The sequence below is a fragment of the Bombus terrestris genome, chromosome 8 (genome assembly GCF_910591885.1).
Source record: "Bombus terrestris chromosome 8, iyBomTerr1.2, whole genome shotgun sequence".
NCBI lineage: Eukaryota > Metazoa > Arthropoda > Insecta > Hymenoptera > Apidae > Bombus > Bombus terrestris.
This window is the reverse complement of record NC_063276.1, coordinates 10,846,363-10,873,609: the sequence shown is the minus strand read 5'-3', so window position 1 is coordinate 10,873,609 and position 27,247 is coordinate 10,846,363. Positions and strand designations below refer to the sequence as shown.

At 29.1% G+C, this 27,247-nt stretch overlaps 3 protein-coding genes and 2 long non-coding RNA genes across 14 annotated transcripts; 3 read left to right on the top strand and 2 right to left on the bottom strand.

The window, feature by feature from the left end:
- Nucleotides 1–80: 80 nt before the first annotated feature.
- Nucleotides 81–6,957, bottom strand: LOC100646445 (mitoferrin-1). Of its 3 annotated transcripts, XM_048408202.1 has the most exons (6): nt 6,271–6,957; nt 4,514–4,622; nt 4,334–4,399; nt 3,922–4,146; nt 3,637–3,844; nt 81–2,715 (listed from the first exon to the last, which is right to left on the bottom strand). In XM_048408202.1, the coding sequence occupies exons 1-6, from the start codon at nt 6,385–6,387 to the stop codon at nt 2,523–2,525; spliced, it is 918 nt and encodes a 305-aa protein (XP_048264159.1). In that variant the 5' UTR covers nt 6,388–6,957; the 3' UTR covers nt 81–2,522. The 3 variants fall into 3 exon arrangements, with proteins under 3 accessions (XP_048264159.1, XP_012173985.1, XP_048264158.1); XM_012318595.3 differs by having other exon boundaries at nt 4,334–4,622; nt 6,271–6,955; XM_048408201.1 differs by lacking the exon at nt 6,271–6,957 and adding an exon at nt 4,918–5,141 and having other exon boundaries at nt 4,334–4,622.
- LOC125385568 lies at nt 5,865–6,275 on the top strand. Its single transcript, XR_007224991.1, has 2 exons — nt 5,865–5,986; nt 6,066–6,275. It is a non-coding gene; the product is annotated as an uncharacterized LOC125385568 (long non-coding RNA).
- Nucleotides 6,958–7,358: 401 nt separating the features above from the next.
- Nucleotides 7,359–8,510, top strand: LOC110120098. The gene is made up of 2 exons (XR_002308703.2): nt 7,359–7,839; nt 7,918–8,510. It is a non-coding gene; the product is annotated as an uncharacterized LOC110120098 (long non-coding RNA).
- Nucleotides 8,511–9,408: 898 nt separating this feature from the next.
- On the bottom strand, nt 9,409–15,440 carry LOC100646083 (myb-like protein X). 3 transcript variants are annotated; one of them, XM_048408193.1, is made up of 4 exons: nt 14,791–15,170; nt 10,778–14,544; nt 9,959–10,036; nt 9,409–9,852 (listed from the first exon to the last, which is right to left on the bottom strand). In XM_048408193.1, the coding sequence occupies exons 1-3, from the start codon at nt 14,920–14,922 to the stop codon at nt 10,006–10,008; spliced, it is 3,930 nt and encodes a 1,309-aa protein (XP_048264150.1). In that variant the 5' UTR covers nt 14,923–15,170; the 3' UTR covers nt 9,409–9,852; nt 9,959–10,005. The 3 variants fall into 3 exon arrangements, with proteins under 3 accessions (XP_048264150.1, XP_048264149.1, XP_020723318.2); XM_048408192.1 differs by lacking the exon at nt 9,959–10,036 and adding an exon at nt 15,262–15,440 and having other exon boundaries at nt 9,411–9,852; nt 14,791–15,055; XM_020867659.2 differs by lacking the exon at nt 9,959–10,036 and having other exon boundaries at nt 9,411–9,852; nt 14,791–15,167.
- A 296-nt stretch (nt 15,441–15,736) lies between these two features.
- LOC100646323 (BTB/POZ domain-containing protein KCTD9) lies at nt 15,737–19,391 on the top strand. 6 transcript variants are annotated; one of them, XM_048408195.1, is made up of 7 exons: nt 15,737–15,882; nt 17,322–17,443; nt 17,527–17,712; nt 17,923–18,002; nt 18,155–18,381; nt 18,472–18,801; nt 18,889–19,391. In XM_048408195.1, the coding sequence occupies exons 1-7, from the start codon at nt 15,739–15,741 to the stop codon at nt 19,003–19,005; spliced, it is 1,206 nt and encodes a 401-aa protein (XP_048264152.1). In that variant the 5' UTR covers nt 15,737–15,738; the 3' UTR covers nt 19,006–19,391. The 6 variants fall into 6 exon arrangements, with proteins under 6 accessions (XP_048264152.1, XP_048264151.1, XP_048264153.1 ...); XM_048408194.1 differs by having other exon boundaries at nt 17,842–18,002; XM_048408196.1 differs by lacking the exon at nt 15,737–15,882 and adding an exon at nt 15,978–16,037 and having other exon boundaries at nt 17,842–18,002.
- Nucleotides 19,392–27,247: the final 7,856 nt, after the last annotated feature.

Genomic DNA, 27,247 nt, shown 5'->3' with positions numbered 1-27,247 from the left:
CTGAAATAAGATTACATATCATCTCGATATTCTGATGTTTCTCTCATTAATGCTATAGGCAAGAAAAATATTTCCATGACTTGTTTTTATATCTTACAGAATCATTTTATTTACATCATTATTACATTAATACGTTTTACTGCATGTCATTCAATTACCTTTTAGTGCGCTAACATTATTAACTTATGCAATAATATCAGTGGGAGCATTATTTTACATATAAAGTGATAAAAAAATTAGTAAATTTAACAGATAAATAATGTTATATGTATATTACGAATATTAATTTTAAAAAAATGTATGAGTAACTTGCTCATTAATTTTTCAGGTAAATAGTCTATGAAAATCGATTGATCATCGTGATTGCCGCAAATATATGTAAGATTTAATTTTGAAGATAATAGTAAAAATTGAGCGGCTAATAGTAATTAATCTTTACAACGTGAATATTTATTTCAACAATTAAAAAGAATATACAATTAATTTTGCGCGATAATTAAATTTGGGAGATTGAAGATTACTGTAAACACAATATGTATGATATATGTACGTACAAATTCATTAAACACCGGATATCACATGAACACATACTAATAATAATAAATAATGTAAAATGCTTATTCATTCGGTACATTAGTATTTTATACATACAACGTGTATATGTATAATATGTTTACGTGAATAGATTAATGTACCTAATTGTATTGTAAATTTTTTTCTTGTCAAAAATCATATCTTCGCACCATAAAAATAATTTAAATACCTTTTTCCTGCATTTGAAAAAAGATTCTATCATAAAAAATATATATATTTGCATACATAAGAATCAGTGACATTTTATGACGTCAAATAATGATATATCGGTAACGATGAACAAGAATAAATAAATATGGCGTGAAGTATGAGTTTTCATATGATATTACTCCCTCTTAAAGTCAACATCAAATGACCCAGTAATCACAGCCATAGGAAGCAATATTATGTTATATTATAACGTTTAGATGCACTGTTGTTTATATTACAAACTGACTAAGGAGCAATTCTTAATTTGTACTTGTATAATCAAGGCGAATTGTACTTATCGCACAATAACGTTGCCGTTTTCTTTCTTCCTAACTTGTTTCTTTATACTGTACATACGCGTGTAATATTAACTTATCTACACTGTTCTACAAAATAATCTAAGTTCTTCTGTACCTTTACGCAACACTTATCTAACGTTTCATTCCGTAATTGATAAGTTTTTATAAACTTACATTTTATCTAAATTTAGAACCTGCGTTATCATTTCATGTAAATATCGAATATTAAAATTTCGTATCTTTTCTTTCAAAACATATATGATTTCCAATTAAAAATTTTTAAGTCATATTTCAAATATATCCACTTGATTATGCTACACACATTTCTTGTTAATCACTTTTCCATGCATCCCACTGTTTTCTTGTAACTTAAATATATAGTACAATATTAAATATGCTATATAATCTAATTCACTATTCAAGTGGAGCATACTTCTCAAATTTAATGCATCTAAAAATATTCGTACCAATCAATATAACTTTACTGTATTTAAGTGAAATATTTTCAACAATTTTTTTCTATGCAAAATACATGTATGTTCTTTTGATTAAAAATTACGTATGACTCACTTTAATAGATCATTATTGTAACATTCCAAGCTTTTTTACACATCACGTACTTTACGATCGCCAGAATTCATTCACACGAATAAGCTATAATGCAAATTACTTCATAACAAAAATAAATCATTTCATAAATAAATTGAATATAGTTTACACATAATTTATCGACAAAATTGTTACATTTTATATTTATAAAATAAATTCAATTTTCTAATTTACATAATAAACTTTTCGCTACTCCATATGAACAGTAGGATAGATGATAGCATGTTTAATTATCTCTGCACACCAGACAGTAGTCATCTATACTAGCATCAATATTTTATCATTCCAATAATATTGCTAATTAATAATTTCATTTCATTAGTTTTTTTTATAGTAATACATTGCTAGTTATTTAGTTCAATAGAACGTAATATACAAGTAACTTTTCGATTTTATAGTATCAGGAAAAACGAAATATTCTTTGATACATAATTCATTGTTTTATATTTGCTATTAATTGATAATGTTTTAATTGCTTGGCAACGTGCAAATTCTTACTTGTTCTTTACTTTGACATATTAAAAAATGGAGTCATCATAATGTAGTTGATATATATTATTTAAAACAGTCATACACTAAGAAGTAACGTAAGAAATTTTCTGATACATTTATCTTATTCCGTTGGGCCTGCGTCCTGCACTTGGCTCAAAATGGATTTTTAATTGTACATGTACTCATTCGTTATGAATTATTATACATATGTAATAATACCATAGCAACAGATAAATTAACGAAATATTCTTGATAAACTCTCCAAATACGAAAAAACGGATACTTTATTCACCATCCAATAGTTTCTCAATGTGATGTCGATAAAAGATTCAAAAATACCTATCTTGTAGTCACATCAAGTAACACTGAAGCTGGAGCATTGTTGTTGAGGTATGCACTCATATCTTGAAAACGACTAGACCTAGAAGCACCTTGAATCTGATTAATGCCACTTGCATAATCGTTGTCAACTTCCGGACTGCGAAGTCCATCGCCTTGTTTTTTATGTAGTACATATTTGAAAAATTCGTATCTAAATGATTCATAAAAAATTCCTTATGTTTGATATCCTATATGCTATACAGGGTGTTATATTTAAATAGAACATCTGAATTATTTTTGTCAATGTTAAAATTAGGGAAAAATAAGTCAGAAAGGTTTAAAATCTCTTCAAGGTGACTTTAAAGATTATTTCAAGGTCATTAATACTTTCTTTCTTTAATGTTGTACTCAACATCAAAATGAGTTCAGTGATCATGACATCATAATTTTGAAGAAGGAAAAGAAATTTATATTGGAACAATATAATAAACATAGTAAATCAGCTTATTCTATTTTTTTTTAATATTTATCATAATCCAATACCATATTTATATTTACTCCTTTGTTGTAACAATACATTATGCGCATAATAGTAATCTAATCTAATCAGTTGGATTTTACTGATCTTGAAATATTGTAATCTGACAGAATTTAGTATATAAAGTGTTTTTAAGAATGGGTTTATAACAGCCGAGAATTAAATATGCACAATGCATTATTCACCATTAGATTCATTTATATTTTTCAAGATTTTTCCAAGGTCATATCAAAGTTATAACATTGTAGGTCATTTAATTAGCTTTACCAACTGCATCATCACATTATAAAAAACAACTGTTAATATACACAAAAAATATCAATAACTTAGAATATCCTTTAATTGACATTGGTGAGATTTTTATTATTACCACAAGATGCATGGCTTGAAACGATTTAAACTTTTCTTAGTCATTTTTTCTTACAATTAATGGTAGAGTAAATAATTTAGATGTTCAATTCAAGTCAGACACTTAATCTTTTATAGTTATGACTACTGTATTAATTTGAATAATCTATTTCAAATAATATTGTAGAAATAATATATATAATCATTATTATATTTCATAACATTATATTTACAATGTATACTTACGTTGACCAACAAATAGTGGTTGCTGGCATTTGATAAAGGACACGAGCATTCAAACCACGGAAATAACCACGTAAACCCCCGTATCTATAAATTGTTTTAATAGCGTCTATCATGCCTTGAACCTGGACTCCACTCTGTGTATTTAGAAGCGTTTTACAAACATCTAAAGGTGTTGTGACTGCAGCAGCAACAGCTCCTGCTAATGCACCTGTAATTTATATAATTCATTTTTAAAGTTTCAAATGTAATGAAATAAAATACTTCCTTTTAAAAATATATATTTACCTGATACCATATGTGCAATTGGATTATATGTGTGGTCAGGATTCGTGAAAACTTGTGCAATTTCATACGTCATGAAGTGAATCATTTGAAAAGGCACATTCATCGCTAACTGTGTTGTATAACTTCTATAAAATGCATATATACCTTCTTTTCGGTATATATTTGTTATACATGTTATAACATTTCGATAAGGGGAGTTATACATTTGTAATCGCTGTTTAACCACTGGAATAAGATAATTTTATTCTTCACTAAATAAAATTCTAGAAATTATGAATCATATTTAGCTTGTTGTGTTTCTTCCCTCACCCAAACAAATTTTATATGCTTTAAAATATATATACAATGCATAACAGCTAAATTATATAATAAATAAATAATTTATTTATTTGCTAATTGTAAGATGCTTTACCTTCTGCTGGATTCATTATACCATCGTGAAGAAGTGTTGCCAAACAACCAGCAGTTCCATATGCAGCTAAATTTAAATTAGGATTTGTTCTTGAACTCAAAAGTTTGTTTTTAATAAATTCATAACACGAAAAATATAATGCATGTGCAGGACCAGCTCCTACAACCATTACACTCATACCACGAATTGGTCTCAGAAAACCTTCTTGTTGTACCATTCTAATCAGAACTGTTCCTACTCCACCTCCTCCACCTCCTCCTGAACTTGGTGTTAATGCTTGCATTCTTGTCTAAATATAAATAAGATAAAATAAGGTAAACATCCATGTAAATAAATTCATTTATTTGCTTAATAATAAAAGTAAATATTACTTCTCGTAACTAATTTAAAATATTGATTTTATGCAGATATATATAAGAATATTTAGACTATAATAACATACAAAAACTGAAACTATTTAACCTCTATTACATTTTTAATATTCTAGAATGATTGCTTGATGATGGAAAAAGATATGAAAGTATTATGATAGCTTTAAAACCATGTCTTGCAATTATTTAGAGATATGATTATTTTTTACTGACCTTTTTAATCATTATATCTTTGTCATTAAAAATGTAAGATGATAATAAATGAAAACAATAAATGAAAATAACAGATAATAATGCACATATTTATTATTTTGTAAATAATATATGGAACATATAGAATAACTCATTAAACTTTAAGGAGAGATACACTGTTTATATGAAATAAATTTTCGTGCTACTTTATATCTACATCTTTTTGCAAGTATATTTTCTAACAATTAGATGTGAAAGTAACTACTAATATAGATTGTAGGTTGAAAAGAAATCCAAAAATAGAACCTACTGTAACAGAACTAAGAAATGTGTTATGTAATGAATATTTGAATCTCATGTTCTATTTAATTATTTCATGTTGTCAAACAATAAATCTTTTGCAGTATCAAAAAAATACAAACAGAATGGTTTGGATATTGTCTATATATACTTGATCATTTAACATTTAATAAATTGTGTGTGTTTATATATATATATATATATTCCAATATAACATAATATATAAATCAAATACTGAAATTGTCTTTATATTTAAAAAAAAATTACTTTATAAAATGTTATTCTTTTTATTGATTATAAACTAAATATTAAAACACAAGTTTCTGAATATAATAAAAGAGTTAAATTATATATTGTAATAATAAAGAAGGATCATGAAAAAATAATACTTGTATATTTATGAGTGAATTAAAAATAATTAAGTAGAGAGTAGAAAGTTTATTTTTTATTACACAAAATCTGTTTTATTCATCATTATCAGTTAACATATATAATTTCATCATTATTTAATTATGTAAATGGCTAAATATATAGTATCAGCAATGTTTTGTGACATAATAAATCGTATATTTGCTACTTTAATAAGTATTGAAAAATAGTAAACAATTATTACAGAACATTAATGCTAAATCATTTGGTGATTAATTCAGTCGTTTGTAAATTCTAAGAATTGGTACCTGGAAATAATTATGAAATTATATTGCTTAAACTGATTGCACAATAATTTTATAGCTGTGACATAAAACACGAAATTATACGGTGAAATGTTAATATCTCATGAAGATTAATTGTATTTATCTTGAAAATCTAAGTACTTCACTATTTACTTAAGATTACGACAATCACATAACGTAAAACTCGATTTCTAGATTTCGACGAAAGAAATGGTAAAATTCAGAGAACTGTTTTCGAAAATCACATTTATTACTATTCAAAGACTGTGCGACTTGCATTGTCATGATATTAAATGTCATTGAGCTTTATTAGAATGCGGCGGAAATGAAATTCTTTGAGATGATAGTTAAGGTTATGTAAAGTACTGAAGAAAAAATGTGCGAGAAATAAAGCTATTACCTTAACACTGTCAAGTGGATACATCACACAATGTTCCATAATTCCGGCGATTGCACCTGCTGTCATGTGTATAGCTACAGAAGATGTAGGCAAGGTCTCATAAACTTCCGCATTCATATTTTTTGAAGACGTTCCACAAAATTTTAGTTGACGCCTTTTAAAATGCCGCAAATTCTATATGCACTCTGTGAAAGCAGACAACACGTTTTCGGCAATAGCTAATGCCGAGTTTACCGTTTATGTAGTAGCATTTGCCTTGGAATCGCCGAAACGTTCATTTGGTAGGATATGAGAATAACGTTCGTTCTTTAGAAATGATGAGACGTAATCGTACTCGTTGATCGTGTCTTAATGGAACCGTATTGGAATTGAAAAGGCTGCTACCCCGACAGGCAAATTTACAATGTATAGTCCCCTCCAGGTATTTGTGCCGCAAATAAATTATTCTACTTGCTTACACTACTTTCATGAAATACAGGGGCACATGGCGTTTATGTCTGGTTGTTTATTCGAATCGTTACGGAACTCGATACATACTGGCATTCTTCGCGATACGGTTATATGAAGTCGTCATACATTTGTTCGGTGAGGTTAGGTGTTCGTGCACGTGTCGCGCATGCGTCGTATTCAACCACGTGGTTGGTGCGTGTAGTATGCTACGCAGTAGCAGCTTAATAAGTAGTCTGATACTGTTACAAGCATGCTATTCATGCTTGTACGTATATATATATATATATATATATGTACAAGCATGTATATATATATATATATATATATTGTTTCATATTCGGTAAAAGTTATCTCAGATGCTTAACATTTTACCTTAGGTAATGCACTTGATTACAAATTTTAAGGGTTCTCTACTCTATTCTATTCCTTTTAAAATATGATTAACATATATTAGAAATCAATATAAATGTTTATTTCAAAGAAAATATTCATTTTTTGGTGATGTTCATTTTGAAAATATTACTACTTAATACTTATACGTTTTATATTATATTGATGCATATTTAAAACAACAATTGTTTTATAACTTACATTTTTATATCAATTACACTTATATTTTGTTAAAAAATCAACATTTGTCTTCGTTTAATGTTATAAAATCCAATATAAGAGCCAATGTCACAAAGTAAAGGTAAATGATCAATGTCATTGAAAAATTTAGTGTTTGCTTTGAATTTCGTGCTTTATAACAACATTCTACAGGCAGTTCTATAACACTCTAGACAATGCACGTGTTGTAAAAACACGTACAAGATCGTGTTACGCACCGTATGACAAACTATTCACATATTCTATTTATAGAAAATATCGTGATTACGAACTATCGCGTGCAATACTTTACACGTTGCAGTACTTTCCAAGATGATTCAATGGAGTCAATTATACTAACTTGTTCTTTTTGTATACTTAAAAATTCAACTTATGATATAATGTTTTGAATAATACATAAGGGTCTTTGCTCGTATTGCATATTTATATCAAGTATGATTAAATAACAAGGTCGATCGATATATATAGTTTTCTTTGAGTTGAAAGAAAAAACAAGCTAATTCAACAGATGTAACTAAAATTTCTTCAATATATAATTTAATTATTTAACCGCTAACTTCATATTTTGTATGATGTATTTCTTTGTAGTTAAATATTCCATACTACCATCGACATAACCACGCAATTATACACAATTTAATTTGACCTTATCATCTGTAACGTTTAAAATGAAATCGCTTTTTACATACTTAATTAAGGAAACTACAGCATTAATCTTAATTAAGAAAATTTCGGTTTAAATATATCATACTATGTAGTAGAACTGTTTATTTAAATATATAAAATTAAAGGTAGGATTTAAATATTTATGAATTGTTTAACATGTATACAAAAAGTCACTTTATTTTAAAGCAATTATAGTAATAATGGGTTTTATAAATTGTTAGTTACTATATTACATATAGCAATAAATATTTTAAAAAGTTGGAAAAAATATTCTACAATATTTTCACAGTAATAAAGTGTAATCTACTTCTATTTTATATACATATTTATACAAACTTATGCATGTACAGAATAAAGGACATGCTTATTAATAAATATAACATTCTTTGTAAAAATTTAATATTACAATCTTTAAGTATTGAGTTGGAAGTGAGATAGTGTGCAATTAGTCGTTCCCCTGCATTGCAATTTTCTCGTTGCTGTTGTTTCATACTTAAAAAAAAAGAAAAAACGTTTATAGAAACTATAGCTTATCTTCTTTTAACATCACAGAAAAATTGGTTTTAATTATTAACGCTTTCGCTAAATTAAAGTGCAATATATTTACCAATAGAATATGTCAAGAAGCAAACAATATTGTTTTACTTTGAATCATACATTATTCTCTAAAATAACTGTTCAAAAGTACCAACAATTTTTTCCCTTTAATCTTATCAGGCTTGCACTATTCTTATACATTCTTTATCAACATGTACACTTTAACGAGTAGTAACTTAAAAGAAAATTACACTATAAAATTTCTTATAAACATACATAAAACTTATATTACGAGTAATGTGTTTGTTTCAAATAATATGTATACAATAATTACCTAACTTGTAGTCCTATAAATATATCATGTACATTTTTAATGTAATGTATTGTATATCAACGAAAATTGCACACTATTAATTACACATTTGTGTATTTTTTATAAGAAGTTGAATTTTATACAATAATTTTCATATAAGTAATATGAAAAAATATTAATTATCTTTTTTTTTTATAAATAAGAATTATTCAGATGTAGTACTCAATATAATTTCAAATCTAACTTAAACATACATATTCACAAAAATTTATATATATTCTTGAAAAAATAAATTTTTGCAACAATTTTAAATTCATTCATATACGTATTTCACATTGTTTACGTTTTCCTGAATTTTTCAAACTATTGTATACTTGATTATTTATTAAATAAATGTTCTTAAAAGATCTTTACTTCTATTTCAAAAATATTTTGATGTGCATATTTTTCTTTGTTAATACTGTGTTAGATTTAATAATTTTACATAAGTAATTCTTATTCAAATTATAACATTATGTAAGAATTCCTTAAAATATATTTAGTATTTTTTCTATTTAGATGTAATGCAGATTTTTCTTTTCAAATTTACAATATATTTAAAGAATGCCAATCTATAGAAAATTTTCAAATTTTTCTAATTTAACATATACTTAAAGAAACATTAAATACATTGACTTAAATGTCTTGCATAAAAGATATGACTAAATTTTTAGAATAAATTTTAAATATGTTATAAGTATAATAGTTCACAAATTTTTCCTTGGTCACATCAGTATCTTACATTAATTAAAGTTTAAAAATATTTGATTCAAATATAATATAGGATGTGTTACTAGAATCAACAACTAGGATTTCTGTTTATATAAAGTAAAACAAGTCAACATCTGAGGCTATGAACTACTAGCTATACCTGATTAGATCTCCTACTTCTACGAGAAGAACTTGAAAATAATGGACGTGGTTTGTATAAGTCATCACTTGAATAACGTTGACTGCTTCTATGCCGGCTGCAATTACATAACAAACTAATTATAGTATAATTAGTGAAGATACATCCATATTTTAAATGAAATTTTTTAACATTACAAAAAATATGTAGATTTAACTTTTTACATTGTATGTTATATATAATTTGTTGGTATTTGATATCTCAATAGCTTCTAGGTAACTTGTTTTTTCATAAATAGAGACCTTAAACAAATTTATAATAAATATAAGATTTTTAATTTTTTACATATACTTATAAAAATAAAATATTTGTCTAGAAGTTTATAAAAAAGAAACTGGTTTTAACATTCTTTCCTATATTAACCCCTTGACGCTCACGTCCGTAACATATATGGACATGTCCAATTCATGAGCTAAGCCAATATGCCCACTGCTTGATGTTCAATCTAACCACGGATAAAATTGAAACTGTAACATTTTATGCTATTTATAAATTATATTGTATGTTGCTTTACTAATTGCTTCTTTTTATACATATATTAAATGAATAAAAGATAACAATATCCACAACTTTAAAGTGGTATGTCTTATTATATATATATCTATATTATATGTCTATTTTTTCAGTTTTCAAATAACTAAAATTCTTTCTTATGTTCTCTTTTAGATAGTTTAGAATTTTGTTTTATTGTTTTTATTGTTACATTTTATTCTTTCTATGATTATTATTGTGTTATTGTTGAATTATTACCATATTATACAAAAAAATAATACAGAAAATGATCTAATCATTGTATAATCAGGCATGTTAAGTACAATTCTTTACTTTTTATAATGACATCTTTAAAAATACAGAAATGTTTTCATATCCACATAAAATGAATAAATGAAAAATTTGTGCATTTTATAATGGTAAACTTGAGAAAAGCATTAAGGGGTTAAAAAAATAAGTAAAAATGAAAAAGAAATAATTATTCAACATACCCTTTGTCTTCTTTAATCAGATTTGAAGAGGGTATTTTTTCACTTGTTGCAGATACATCACTTTCTGGACTTAAAGGCATAACAAAATTTTCTCCATTTAAAAGTCCTTGTGGAGCACATATGTTTGGTTGAAGCCTTTGCTTCTTAGGTACCAGTTTTCTCTTTTTTATATTACTTAATGCTTCTTCATTAGGTAGACTCAGTCCTTTTTTGTGGCTATCGTTATTATTATTTGAATTATTTAATAATATATCTGTTAATGGGCTAGACGAATGTTTGCGTTTTGGTAAAGGTGGTGCCATAGCTTTTGGCACTGAAGATACAACTTGACCCCCTAAACTCTCTATTATGTCTTCTAAAGAACTGTTTTCTATCAATTCCAATGATTCTAAGAAACTAGAAAATTTTTCTGATTTTTCATTATCTGCTTTGAAATAACGACAATCTTCGTTATCTTCAGTTTCCATTGATGTTGATTCTATTGCCTCTGGTTGCTCTTTAGGTTTTATAATGCAATCTCTATTAATTATACAGCTATTTACATTAGAAAGACTACTATTTTGAGCATCCTGAGAAACATCTTCATCTCTAAATTTTGATGTTGTAGGTATCTCTATACTTTTATTATTGTTTGAACAACTCATGTTGTGTGTATTTATATTACTTAACTGTAATTGCTCTTTTTTCTCGCTTACATCTTTTTTATTAGTATCAATACTAAAATGGTTTGGTTCTTGAGGTACTACACGTATTTTTATTTCAGATACACTGGTTTCTTGTTGCGTTTCCTTTTTAGAATATATGTTTACAGAATTATCTATTTCTTCTGCTTTTATCATATTGTTATCTGCTTCTTCTATGCTAGAAGACAATGATTCTTTATTTTGTGAATTTTCAACTCCTTTCTTATCAGACAATGTTTTTTGAATATTTGAACTCAGTGGTCGGATAGATTCCATTTCTATTTTATTGGGGAGTGTTTCACTTAATGATTTTTTTATACACAGTTCCATGTCTGACAATTTCAATTTTAGATTAGAATGTGTCCTCAACAAATCTTTTGCACCAGCTTCAGTTTGTAACATCATTATTGATCTTTCTTCTAATGTTAAATTAGTATATTTCTCAGGATATGGTTCTTCATATTCTTCATCTGGTATTTCTATTATTTGAACACGTTCTTCATCTGGCATACTTTCAACATTATCATTATTTATGGTATTTGTTTGAATTGGTTGTTCTATTTTTTCACTAAGTTTCTTCTCTAATTTTTTATTTTCTTTAAGTTTCTGTTTCTCTATCTGTTTTCTAATTTTCATTAATTTTTTAGCTTCATGTATATTTTTTGCAAATTTTGGTTTCTTTACTTTCATTTCTCCTGAAATGCTATAGTCTTCTCCTAGCAATGCCCTTTTTTTTAGAGGCAGGTTAATGTCATTAAATTCTAATTCTTGTTTAATATGTATTTCATGATTATTAGTGTTGTCAGTTTTGTATTCTGTATGTAATTCTGTTGCTTTATCCAATTTATAACTTTGTTGTTCAAATGATAACTTTAGATCACTTGGATGTGATTCTTCAACATTGTCTGATGTTTCACTGCCTGAATTACTCATATGATTTGTTTCTTTAGAAAAAGTTGATGTGTTTGACTTATTATTTGTAATGTTAGATCCAGAATTACTAGATTGTGAACTTTTGCTACTTGACCCATTTGAACCATCTCTATCTGTAGAACGCCGATCATTAGAATTCCTTCTTAAACTAGAATGGTCATCTTTTGACTTGGACTTTTTCTCTTCTCTTCGCCTTTTGTCTTTATGTTGGGAATCACTTTTATTATCTTTCTTGCTATCTAATTTCTCATTTCGTGTTGAACTTTTACTTTGCGTATGATTTTTAGCATCCTTTTTACCATTTATCTTTTCATTATTTGACTTAATATCTTTTCTTACTTCAGGTTTATCAATCTTTTCTTCTTTTTCACTTTTTATAAATTTCTTTGCATCCTGTTTATCTAATTTTTCTGATGGGTCTGATTTCATACTAATATGATTTTTAGACTTCATATGATCTTTAGAAGTACGTCTCTCATCTCGTTTATTCTTATCTCTGTCCTTTGATTCATTTCTTTTTTCTTTCCCATCAATAACTTTTTCAGATGCTTTAATAGTTTTCACTTCATGAGAACTTGATGAAGAATTTTTGGAGGAAGTTTTATGATCTTTCTTATACAATTTTTTATCTTTTGGAGAATCCTTTTTGTCTTTATTTTCTTTATTTGATTTTGATTCTTTGTTGTCTTTATTTAATTTTTCTTTTTCTGTTAATTCTTTCTTTTCTCTAAGCTCCCTAATCTTTTCTTTGTAAAGATCTTTTAGATCTTTTCCTTCTTTACTAATATTATCTTTCTTGTCTGTTTCTCTTATTTTATCTTCCTTTGTTTTATTGTAGTTATCCTTTTCCATATCTTTAATTTTATCTATAGTTTCTTTTGGTTGATCGTTTTTATCTTTAGGTTTATTTTTATCATATTTGTCATACTTTGAACTGCTATGACTCCTTTCTTTTTTTTTGTCACTACTTCTATCTCTATGATGCTTCCCATCTTTTACATGATTTTTATCTTTTGATTTTGATTTAGATTCATGGTCTCTGCTTTTATCTTTATTATTTTTATATTCATATCTATCTTTTATACTGCTATCTGTAGCATCACGAGAATTTTCTTTAGAGGATAAATTGTTTTTAATAGTTTTAGAATCTTTAACATCTTGTACATCCTTATTCTTATTTAATTCAAAAATATTTTTATTACTTTTATTTTTACTGGATTCATATTCTCTGATAGCTTTAAAATTGTCTTTAATATTTTTAACATCATACCTATCTTTATTGACTTCATCTTTCAATGGATCATGTATCGGAGTTGATGCATGATTAGAAGATCCGAAATCAGTTACAATAGATAATCGAGAATCAGAAGAAACTTTGCTTAGTTGTGAATCTTGATTACTATAATCAAAGTTGTCTCTTGATAATTCGTTACAAAAATCAGGACTTCTAGATCTATGGCTAGTTAATTCTGATATACCTGATAAATGTGAATCATTGGAATTATTAGATTCATTTAGATTCATAATATCAATTGGTTCAAAAGTGGGACTGTCTTCTTCATCCTCCTCTGTTTTATCATCTGATTTTCCAGATGTATTTAAATTTAAAATACTACCAGTCTTATTAAAAATTTTATCACTTTCATCTAATGCTTTTTCTTCTGAAGAAACCTGTCCATTCTCAGATATACTATCTTTACCTTTTTCATTGGAGATTTCTTCTTCTAGTGGCTTTTGTTCATTAAATTTTATATCTTTTTTTATTTCTATATCTTCAATTGCATCCATAGACTCCAAAGATACATCTTTTAAACTATTTTTATCAGACTCTGGTGAAACAGGATCTAAATCTTTGGGTAATAAATCTTTAAGGCCACACAAACCATTTTTTTCTTTTGCCTTAGGTCTTTCTATTCCTAAAAATTTGTATACTACATCTTCAATCTGATGCATGAAGACAGAATATACTTTTGGATTTACTACTTGATCTACTATGCGTTCTACACCAGTATCTAAATAAGGAGCTTCATGTATGTGCTTCCTTAATGTTTCTCTCAACTGATTTTTGTTTAAATCTGGTTTCCATGATTGTTTGCTAAGGAAAGAATTTACAGATCCTTCTACTCTTGTACGTAAATTTTGATATGCTGGCTGCAATGAAAACGATAAAAATTATTACCGACAATATATATGCCTATAAATAAGCATGAAAAATTGTTATTATATAGTATGTGTTTCAATATAGTAGGTAAAACCATATATATACATTACTTTAAAAATGACTATATTATGATTTCAAAATATTGTTCAAAATGTATATAGTAATAGTTATATTATTGCATAAGGTTTTAATAATGAATCAATTGTTTAAATATTATATACAAATATATTGCATACCTTGGTATCAACATCGGCAATACATTCTTTACGAAATTGATCAAAAATTCCTTGAGATTTAACTTCTCCTACAATATGATCTACTAATCGTGGATCACCTGGTAATAACGTGTTAGGTAAACCCAACTCCATGATAAATAAAGTATTTAAAATGATTATAATTCACTTGAATGTTAAACAATCATTCATTTTCACTGACGAAATCATCCTGTGAAACAGTACGTAGCCATAATTCCGTACTTTACGTCTAGGTTAAATGTTGGATCTGTGTGAATAAATGAATAATAATCAGTGATACCAATCTTTCTATAGCTTCATTTATAACAAGTATCATAGAATAAGATAGATATTGAAGTCGATAAAATATTTTGTAACAAACGTGGGAGAAAAGAAAAGAAATTAGTATTGTCACGTTATCACGTGAATTTGCTTTTGATATGATTATATGAAGTTGGTTTCGATGATTTTTACCTAGCTACAAACATCTCCTATAAGCCGAAACGAAATTTAAAATTGATTTAATATATGACTATGTGTAAAACAGATTGCTTATAAATTATTGTAGCACAATGCGCTTGTGAATTTTTGTAGATTTTCGTACATAGTGTAGCATAGTATAAATCGTATTGCTAGGTATAATAGTGTAAGCTGCAAGTAACGAGTGACTAAAATCATAAAACTTTTAAGTCCGACCGTACACACCACAGTGATATAGACAGTTTTTGACACTCGCTAGGGAAAACCGCCCGAATATTGAATCGTGAGTATTTATGAAAAATCAACATGGTAGACAAGAAGGTGCACATTTTGCGCACGCGTGACATGATATGAATCTATTTATTTCTATCTGTCTTGCAAGAACGCGGACTTTATTGACCTTTCACGTTGATTTTTTACGAATAAAAACGACTCAATTTTTGGATGATTTCCTTAAGTTTTGGTATATAAATGCTGAGATTTGTTTATATAATTGTGATTCAACGCCACAGACAGAAGTTTGTGTTCAGTGTTTTATGGGCATCCGAAACAATCTTAAAGTCCCCAGATTTCATCAAATCGAATATAACAACAAAGAAATTTCCTCTGATAACAGTATAATACACACTCACTTAAATTTGCATGCTTTCAGTAATAATAAATCACAGTTATTTTTATATTTAATTAAAGTTAATTATATTTAATTGAGATAATTAGATTGTTACATGATACAAAACATTATAAAGATATATTTTTCATATTTTATCTTGGTAATTATCAAAAAAGCGGAAATAAAGTACTTTAGATTTTCTATAATGTAATAATCAAAGTCTGGTAATAATTTTTATTCTTTATATGCAGTTATGAAAGCGTCAAAACTTTACACTTAAGGCCCTTTCTCAATGAGAAATTTATGATTCACGTTTAGTTGTATGGCATTAACATCTGAAAAATGTATACCTCATATCTTTCAGCCATTTTTAACATGGGAAGTTGTTCGGTGTTAAATGCAATTTGCTTGTGATTTTATTTTATTTAGTATTGCTAGCTAGTACTACTTTTTTATTACATAAAGATTTACAGTTTTCTAGTTATGAAGAGGGTAACACTTTTTGTCAATGGCACCGATGTTTCAAATGGCAAGGTGGCTGCGATTTTATTCATATGCATAATAAATTTTGATTAATTGTTTACTTTTCATTTTCAATCAATTCCTTCACATTATATTTTTTTAACTTTTGCTTTATATCGTAATTAAATTACATATTATTTTATTTTGAATAATATAAATTTATATATTACATGATATATTTATAGAGATATTAGAAAAATTTGCTACATATATATGCTGTATGTTTATTACATAAACAAAACTTTAAGTATATACTTGGAAATTATCTTCTTTTTTTGACGTGGACAGCTTTTTAGGAGATTTTTATATTTAACATTCTTATAATTTTTTTTTGTTTAAATAAAATATTTAATTTACAAAATAGATATATTTTTATTTGTATCTAAATGTGTTAGTAAATTTTGTTAATTATTGTTAATATGTTAATTAATGAATATTAAATATAAATATGGTTTATACATATTTATATTTTTTAGTTTTTGAACTGGAGACGGTAATATTTAAATAAAATCTTTAATAGAACAATTGAAATATAAGAAAGTATCCTTATAATTTCTAAAACTCATTTATATTTTTTTGTATTTAATTTTTATAAAAGATTTTTATACTTATTAAAAAATTTATATAGTTAACAATTAAAATAAGTATAAAAAGAAGATTGTAAAAATAAACAGAATTGATGTTTTATAATATTTCTATGTTATAGATGATAAATTTATGCTCATGAAAGATTTAATACATTTTATGGAGAAATGTAATTTAATTTTACTTGTAGGATAGAATTTATATAATTATATCTTTTTGTTTGACCGAATGTTGTTACATGTAATAACAAAGTTTTTCATTCAAAATTGATTTAGATGGTTATTTTAATAAATTACAATAAATTTTAAATATATAATTTGATATGTATTTATTTTAGGTATTTATAATAAACAGTTCATTAGATGAATTGCTAACAGCAGCTGGTTCAAAATTCAACATTGCTGCTAAAAGGATATTTAATGTTCAGGGTGGAGAAATCGATGATATCAATATAGTTCGGTAAAGTAAACTATATCAATAATCAATCTATTTTTTTATTATGTTCATAGCACACATAATTTAGCAGAATGAACTTCTTGCAGGGATGACGATGTTTTATATGTTTCATGTGGAGAAGATTTTATTCCAAAGGATAAGCCTTGTACTTGGAGTCAGATAAATCAGAATTCAATTAATTCAGAATGGATTACACTGAATGTTGGTGGGAAGTATTTCACAACAACCAGAGATACTTTAACAAAAAAGGAACCAACGTGTATGTTGGCCAGGTAAGTAAATATGTTTAATTGATTTATGGTCTAAGCAGAGTTGTAATTGCTATATCAGAAAATGTACTGGTACTGTTTTATTGATTTTTAGTTAGTATTTTTGCACATACTTATAATACAAAAACACAGAATGTTTACAGACGCTACAGACACAGAACAAAGAATCTTACCTAGTCGACAAGACAAAAATGGTGCATTTTTAATTGATAGGAGTCCCACGTACTTTGAACCATTGTTGAATTATTTAAGACATGGACAGATAATACTTGATGCCAATGTGAATGCAGCAGGTGTGATTTTTAGAATATTTTGTAACTCATTAATTTGTTAGTTGTATGAGTTTTTGGTGTGATTATGATTTAAATAATTTTATTATTGAATATAAGATTTTTTTTTTTAGTTGTAATTTTATTTATATTTTTATATATTTCAATTTTTTTAGGTGTTTTGGCAGAAGCACGTTTCTATGGAATAGAAGGTGCCATTGATATATTGACTGCAATGGCAGATGAAAAAGAGCTTCACAGGAGTGGTTTGGTATCCCTTACTCGTAAAGATGTACTTAAAGCAATTATGTCAACACCTACAACTTCAGAACTTAGATTTCAAGGTGTTAGTTTTGTTGGTGCTGACTTATCAAAGTTAGATCTCAGGAATATAAATTTTAAGGTAATTAGAATTACTTTGGTGTTATAATAATAAATTAAGTTTACGTAAATAAATAAATGTAGCTGTCATAAATTTGAAATAATATTTCAGTATGCAATTATGCGTGGCTGTAGTTTAGCAGGTTCGAATTTATCTGGCTGTTGTTTTGAACGAGCAGATTTGTCTTATGCAAATTTACAAGGTGCACAGTTAATTCGCGTAAAAATGCTGTGCGCGAATTTAGCCGCTGCTGATCTACATTCATGTAATTTTGAAGACCCTTTAGGTTTCCCCACTAATATGGAAGGTGTAAATCTTAAAGGTGCCAATCTTGAAGGCAGTATCATGACCGCCGTAAATCTTAGGGTGGCAACGTTAAAAAATGCTATTTTAAGAAACTGTATTCTTAGTAAAGCCATATTAGCTGGTGCTGATTTAGAGGTAATATCTTGTTAATAATTATTCTTCATATAATACATATTTCTTTGTTTTTTTATGACACAAGTAAATTACTTATATTTGTTACAGTGCTGTGACTTATCGGGGTCTGATTTACACAACGCGAATTTAAGAGGCGCAAATTTCAAGGATGCTGCATTCGATTTGATGTTAACGCCATTACACATGTCTCAAACGATACGATAAATATGGTTTAGGTTCTGTGATGTAAATATTATATTTATTTAATTCGTAGAATGATTTCAGTAATATCATTTTCATAGATGTACGATGCATTTAATTATTGTCACGTAAAATTATTGTTGCATCATAAATCTACGGCCTACCATTGCAATCGACAGTTTAACGGATTCATGATTTCATGATTTGTAACAAATATATTTTTAGAAAGATTTTTTAATTAAATATTGTTTTTCACAACGTAGTTTTATTTTTAATTGATAATAGTGGTAGCACATATCTGTATTAAGAAAAGGTTCTCTCATTCTTTTATACATATTTTTATGTAGGTGATTATCAAAACATTGTCAAGAATATGATTGATACTGAATTAAACTGCTTCTTCAATTTAATTAGAAATTCTACAGTTTCCTCTCATACATCATTTTTTTTTTTTTTTTATTAAAGAAAATCTTTATCTCAAATATTTTATTCTTTTTTTCTATTTCTTTCTTCATTTAGGGGCTTTTTATTTTTTGGAAGATTTTTATTTTCTGACATTTCTCTTTGATTAATTATTTCGATACAGGATATGAAATGGCTAGAACATTTTAAATATTACATTAGACTATTAAAAATATTTCATGATATCTGATTCTTTTTTAGAGAATGATTTACTATGTTTAATACATAACAACATGTCAAATTTTGAATAGGATTTAAAAGGATGATAAAAATAAAAATGGAATAATTTTATAATATATAATAACAAGGAAGAGAAGTTGAACCTTATTTTAAATTTCTTATATTCTTCATTAAATAAAATAAAAGAATCAGGGCCGAAAGACTAAAGAATATGCACTATCGACTAGCGGCTAGCGACCACTGGATTCATTGAAGTAGATGAGCCCGTACGCTCTTGATCGCGGCAAGCAGCGAGTTTATAGCGATCACGGAAGCATGATCGACATACTGATGCCTCATTAGACATGGATTGCCGTTAACACGTTGACTGCCACGACACCCGTATTCGGGTGTCGTTTATTTGTTACTTGCAAAGGATCGTCGTTGGTATTTGAAAAGATATTCCATAATAATAAAACTGTTGAATTGTTATAAAAGTAATACTAAAATGGTTTATTAAAAGATTATTTAGAATGTAAAACTTTAAAGCATTTTATACATAGCTGAGGTTGGTCGGGACAACTTGGACAATAAGTTGTTGTTTTCTTCAAATTCTTTAGTACCTTTGTTTGGTCCATTCGACGTCTTTTATTTGCATAACATAGTTTGCATGCGCATCTAATGCTTCTTCCGGAATCATTTTTCCGAACGGCGATATTATGCTGACTCCGTCGAAGACAAGGATCTTTTGTATTTTCAGATAATAATTTTGCAACTAATAATTGTCTAAATATTCTAATATTTATATTCTTCCTTGTTGCAATTTTGTAAACTGTCACAGCGTTTACAACAGAAATTCCCAGAAGGAGTTGAATATAAAGTTTTCTGTACCATTTGATTCCTATTCTAATTGTTGTGGCATAAGAAACCATTTGGTCGGGATAATCTATACCACACTTTCCTTCATTATATTCAACAACAGCTAGTGGTTTCAATGTTGCGAATGAACGAAACGAGAGATCATTCTTGAGACCATCACTTGAGCAACTCGCATTACTAAAATATCGATGGGAGCACCTAGCAGAGAACGCTTGGTATTGCTGCACGCGTGGCCTGACGGATATTTCTTTGACAACACGCGTGGCAGTCAAGGTGTTAAAAAGTGTGTAAATTTCTTTCATGTGAGGTTCTTGCAAGAACGTACCCAAGGACGTACCCAATATTTCCCTTTCCCCTTTTTTTAAATTAACTTTATAATTATAACAGTTTCTTCGGCATCCATTCTGTTCGAGCATTTCTACAATGCTGACGACTTTTGAGTTTTTGAATTGACGAGCTTCGGCGTCGAGTCCATTCGCATAGTTCTTGGTCGTCGGGCGACCAAGTGCGTAATGGCTCTTATTCATTTGATTGAATTTTTCTTGCGCATTTCTGCACCTCACAACGAAAATAATAATTGGTTAAAGCAAAGATAGATTAACGTCAAAATTATTAGGCCCGTCAAGATAACGATCCAGTACACATGTTGGTGTTTGACCCATAATTAAATTGAAGTCCGTATTTGGTACGTTATAAAATTAAAAATGGATTGATGTTATTACTAAGAAAGCAAGAAAATAATTTGTTGATAAAAGAAGGAAATAAGAGAAACAGAATTACCCGGCAAGAAGGGACAGACGTAGAATCGTGGATTATAGAATTTGTTAAAATATTGAATCCTCATGCATGGGATCCTGCCTCATCAATGCCTAGTTCAATGAATCCTGTATTCCATAATCCCAACTGAACCAAAAACTTTACCGACGAATATGCGAAGATCATTAATAACTGCGTTTTTCCCAAAAAAGACCAAACGATAATTTTGGAGTAGAAGGATTGCCCATTAAAGATTATGTAAATGTTATTGGTAAAATAGTGGCACCTCGTTCCATAAGATTCACTTCACATGCACGAGTGTGCATTTACCTCGATTCAAAAGAAAAAGAATTAGTCGGATTATTTAATAGACAAGTACAAAAACGTTTTCATCGATAATATAAATGTGAAAGTAAGGCCACTGATCTAGCAGTTTCAACGAATTATTCTGTTTAATATATCTTCCATTATTGTGCATGAAACTTTAGGAAAAAAACAATCACGTCTGAACTACCTCCAAGATGTCCCTTTTAAGGGTTAGCCTTCAAGAATTATGTTTTTCCCATATACTAAGCTTTAGGAGGCCCGGAAGATACATCTAAAATTTCAGAATCCTTTATTGTTACACGTGGAGAGACTTAGTATAGAGTATTCATAACTACGGATAAGTCTAACCGTTTCTGCTGTAATGAAGAAAGCCATATTACCAAGCTTTATCCAAAAAGAGAACACGAGTACATCTATTTATTTCTCACTATGGAAAATAAGAAAGTAAGTGAATCGATCGGCACAGGAACTTAAAGAACCTCTTGCTCCTTTGGTAACAGAGAAATCGATTTTACGATATATCTCAAACAATAGAGCGCACTCTACGTCCACAGAAAGCACCAATATTACAATTATCCAATATTGTTATAATTATTATAATTGTTATAATTACAGACATTGACAACACAGTTACGCCAACACGCCATTATCCATAGTATATAATACTATACCAGTTAAATCACGAAACAATACTGGTAAGTAAAAAATTAAAGTCAGAAAGGCAGACTAAATCAACGAAATGCTTGAATTTGCTAAAATCCTTGTCAACGCCAACCAACACAGAATGCCACTTAATTGCCAGTTCTGCCTGAGCAGCTGAGCTAAACAGACGTGCGAAACAGTGCTACAGTGAAAGTGGGGCAAGTGGGAAGAGAAAGCGGTAACGTAAATGCTCATCTTCAAATGGTGGAATATGCAGATTCCACCAATAAAAATAACAACTAAAGGTGAAACATACTTTATAAATAGAGCCACAGGTTCTACCAACAATAGACAACCAATAAACGAAGAACACGGAAATACAAATACAAACGAAACAAACGTGAAAATAACACAAAACAATGACGAGAACAATGAACTAACACACCATGACGAAAGCTGGAAGGTGGCAACTTCCAGCAAAAAACGAAAAGTAACACCGTGCACAAACGGCAGGAAAGCTATAGTAGCAGATAAACAACAATGGCTACAAGAAATCACGTTCCGTAACTCATTTAGCGCACTGCCAGAAGAGACAGTAACAGACCCAACTGAAAAGCTAACAACTCGCATCTCTAAACCATCAGCAATCTACATAGATGCTAAAATAATAGACTCCCTCATTGAACTTCTAAATAACACGGCAGGAAAAGAAAACTACACTATAAAACAGATAAAAGTAGACCAAGTCAAAGTTCAAACCAACACCCCAGAAACATTAGAAAAGTGACAAAAGCACTAAAGGAGAAAAACGCAGGATATCACACCTACCAGCTCTGTTAAGAAATGTTAAGTTGGTATGACTGCTAGTTACTAAAAGCTAAGTTGGTACGATTCCTAACGACGCTCCTTTGTCTTAGGAGTCGACCACGCGTTAATTGCTTAGACGCATCCTGTGTGATTAGGCGTTTTGTATAAGAAATAGAAATAAAAGGTGTGATAATCAATCCGTGTGAATCAGCTTGAATATCAACCCCAACCTATATAAAATAACAAGCTCAAAGCTGACAAAAGTTACAAAGCAGTAATCAGGGGATTACACCCGAAAACAAATACCGACAACATATGCGAGGAACTAGCAAAAATCGGACCCGATAAGATTAATAAACAACATAACCAGATACGATACTAAACAGCCATTACCGCTATTTCTAATAGAGTTAGAACCAAAAAACAACAATAAAGATATATTTGAAATTAAAAAAGTTCTAAACACAATAGTAACAGTGGAGCCACCTAGACATAAAGAAGGCAATATGGTCACACAAAAAATTACTGCAATAGAAACTCGGCGTGTGTCAAATGTGCAGAAAAGCACCTAACAGTAAACTGTCCAAACATAGGAAAAATAAACGAAATAAAATGCTTCAACTGCAATGGAAACCACCCAGCTAATTACAAAGGATGTGTAGTCAGAAAACAACTTCAATGTAAACTGTTTCCGCCGCTACGAAACAGGACATACAATAACTTACAAGCGCAACAGGACAGCACAAAAACTGAGACAACATCAAATTCACAGCACGCAATGAACACTAACCACAGTAACACTAACACCTTTGGTAGCCGAAGCTACGCGCAAGTAATCAGCCAATCGCCAGCAACGACACTACAGAAATCAAGGAATTGCTCAAACAATTCATCGAAACACCGAAATGCTAACAAAAATGATAAGCGAACAAAATGCAGTTCTCAGACAGCAAACGCAACAAATCACAGTCATGCTACAACTGCTTACAAACATGCTAAGCAAAAAATAAAAACGGACACGTTGAAAATAGCAGACTGGAACTCAAACGGCCTACAATAACGGGCCCTTGAAACTAAAACATTCCTGTATAACAACAATATTGACATATTACTTGTTTCAGAAACACACTTCACTCCAAAAAGCTACATGAAAATACCACACTACACCATATATGATACCAAACACCCCTCAGGAAAAGCGCACGGAGGGACCGCAGTGATAATAAGAAACGATATCAAACACCATTTACATAGCCAAGTTAGTAAGGAATATACATAAGCATACAGTTCAAACTAGCAGCAACCACTTCCAGTTGTCAGCAGTATGTGGTACCACCGCGACACAAAATAACATCACAAATGTGGGAAGAATACTTCCAGCACCTAGGGGACAAGTACATCGCAGCGGGAGACTACAACTCAAAGCACACGCTATGGGGATCAAGAATTACTATACCTCGAGGTAAAACCCTGGAAAAATACATTAGAAACAATAACCTCAATATATTATAGTTAGCGCAGACAGTCCTCAAACCTATGAAGAAGTTTTAAGTGGAAATGACAGCAGATCATGGAAAGAAGCAATGGATGAGAAATGAATAGTTTAGTCAAAAATAAAACTTGGCAATTGGTAGAGAAATCAAAAGATAAAAAGGTATTAGATTTGAAATGGATATATACGAATAAATCTGATAACCATAAGAAAGCGCGACAGTTGTTCGAGGCTTCCAACAAAAGGAAACACTGGAAGATTTATACTCTCCAGTGGCAAAAATGCAAACGCTGAAGTTATTACTATCTTATTGTTGTCAATATGGTGATTTGATGATTATGCAAATGGATGTAGAAACAGCATTCCTAAACGGAATTATAAAATCGGAAGTATTTGTAAAACAACCTATGGGTTACGACGATAAAAGCGGGAAAATATGTAAACTATCAAAGGCGTTATATGGATTGCGTGAAAGTTCAAGAGTTTGGTATGAATGTTTCGACGAGTATATAAAAAAATTAGGTTTTCAAAGAAGTGAGAGTGATTATTGTCTATATATGAAGTATGAGAGCGATGATGTTATATACTTAATTCTATTCGTAGATGACTTATTAATATGTGGAAAAAACAAGAGAAAAATCGATGAAATTAAAAATAAATTGTCAAACAAATTTGCGATGAAGGACTTAGGTGAAGTAAAGGCTTATTTAGGAATAAACATTGAATACGATCATAAGAAATGTGAGATGAAATTAGATCAAAGTAGTTATATAGAGTCATTAGCGAAACGATATAGAAAATAGTAAACTATATTTTACACCAATGGAACAAAACTTAGATTTAGAACCCGCACAATCAGCCTCAGACGATATAAGATATAGAAACCTTATAAGAGCTTTATTATATATTAGTACTGGAACAAGATTAGACGTTAGCTATAGTGTAAACTATTTTAATTCGATTTCAAAACAGTTACGACGGAACCCATTATAAATATGCGTTGAGAATTTTGAAATACTTATATTTAACCAGAAAATTAAGATTGACTTATAAAAGAAATTTGAACGCTGAAGTCATTGACTGTTTTGTTGACGCTGATTGGGCTGGAGATAAAATAGATAGAAAATCCACTACGAGATTTATCATAAGATTTTTCGGAAACGCAATTTACTGGAAATCGAGAAAACAAAGCAGCGTGACAAAATTATCAACAGCCGCCGAGTATGTAGCTTTGTCAGAAGCAGTGAGTGAAATAAAATTTGTAAAGAAATTATTAAAAAATTTCAAAATAATGATGGAGAGGCCAATAAAAATTTACGAAGATAATTCTGGAGCGATTGCGATATCAAAATTTGGAAACTTGACAAAAAATTCTAAGTACATTGAAGTTCATTTCCATTTTGTAAGTGAAAGTTACGAAAATAAAGAGATTGACATTATAAAAGTAAATTCAGAAAACAATGTAGCAGATATTTTAACGAAGGCTCTAGGGAGAAATAAATTTGAAAATTTTAGATTACTTTTAAAAATGGTTTAATTTTCATAAAAGGAAATGAATATGCAGCACAAAAATTAAGGTGTATTGAGATATGTATAATTTTTGTGCTGGACTAGGTCGAATGCGTAGTGGAGGTGTTTGTATGTGGATATCAGTGTGTGGAGATATGTGTGTGCGCGGCGACTGAGAAACAGACGAATGTAAACAGTTCTGTTGGTTAACTGTCTACAAAAGGTCGGGTATGGAAGAAAGTGCTGAGACGCGTGCAAGTGTGTATCGATGAATATTCTAGAAATCGTTTATAAAATAAATATGTGTCTACGTTAATATCAATGCCTAGTGTAAATTTAATGTTTCCATAACAATATTTCAGCCATCAAGATCCACAATTCTCAACAAACACATGGGCAAGAAGCAACGAAGAACAAGCTGAAGAATTCTCCAATCACCTTTGCAACACATTTACACCACATAATATCAACAACAGCAACCTCAAATGTCATACGGATGAGGATGCGCAAACCACTAGTATCTCAACTGACAAGCACTACACCATACCTAAAATAACAGCACAAGAAATTAGAAACATAATCGAGAAAACAAAAAACAATAAAGCACCAGGAATCGATCTAATCAATGGTAAAATCTTGAAAAACCTTCCGCCAAAAGCGATAAGACTAATGATCATAATATTCAATGCAATACTATGAATCCAATACTTTCCCAAACTATGGAAACTAGCACAGATCATAATGTTAGCTAAACGAGGCAAAGACCCACACCAAACTGCATCTTACAGACCAATATCACTACTTCCAATATTTTCCAAAATATTGGAAAAAATAATATATGACCGCATAAAACCAGTAATAGAGAAGAAAAAATTAATACCAGATCACCAATTTGGATTCAGAAACAAACACTCCACGATAGAGCAAATGCACAAGCTTATCAACGAAATAATACTAGCACTAGAAAACAAACAATACTGTACAGCTCTCTTTATGGATATAGAGAAAGCATTTGACAAAATAAACCACGAAAGCCTACTACAAACAATTAGGAAACAATTTCCGGAACAAATACACCAATTCATAAAATCTTACTTAAGCAGCAGAACCTTCGTAATAAAAATCAAGGACACATATTCTGAAGTTAAAGACATCAAGGCAGGAGTTCCGCAAGAAAGCGTCCTAGGCCCAATACTATACACATTATACACGGCTAACATACCAACAACTACC

Coding starts and splice junctions, on each gene's coding strand:
- LOC100646445 (XM_012318595.3), bottom strand. CDS start 6,387: ATGAATGCGGAAGTTTATGAGACCTTGCCTACATCTTCTGTAGCTATA. Junction 4,623..6,270: donor ATCCACTTGACAGTGTTAAG/GTAATAGCTTTA, acceptor ATTTATATTTAG/ACAAGAATGCAAGCATTAAC. Junction 2,716..3,636: donor ACCACTATTTGTTGGTCAAC/GTAAGTATACAT, acceptor TGAATCATTTAG/ATACGAATTTTTCAAATATG.
- LOC100646083 (XM_048408192.1), bottom strand. CDS start 14,922: ATGGAGTTGGGTTTACCTAACACGTTATTACCAGGTGATCCACGATTA. Junction 14,545..14,790: donor TTGCCGATGTTGATACCAAG/GTATGCAATATA, acceptor TTTTCATTGCAG/CCAGCATATCAAAATTTACG. Junction 9,853..10,777: donor CTGATTAAAGAAGACAAAGG/GTATGTTGAATA, acceptor ATGTAATTGCAG/CCGGCATAGAAGCAGTCAAC.
- LOC100646323 (XM_048408194.1), top strand. CDS start 15,739: ATGCTGAGATTTGTTTATATAATTGTGATTCAACGCCACAGACAGAAG. Junction 15,883..17,321: donor AGAAATTTCCTCTGATAACA/GTATAATACACA, acceptor TATTTATTTTAG/GTATTTATAATAAACAGTTC. Junction 18,802..18,888: donor TAGCTGGTGCTGATTTAGAG/GTAATATCTTGT, acceptor TATTTGTTACAG/TGCTGTGACTTATCGGGGTC.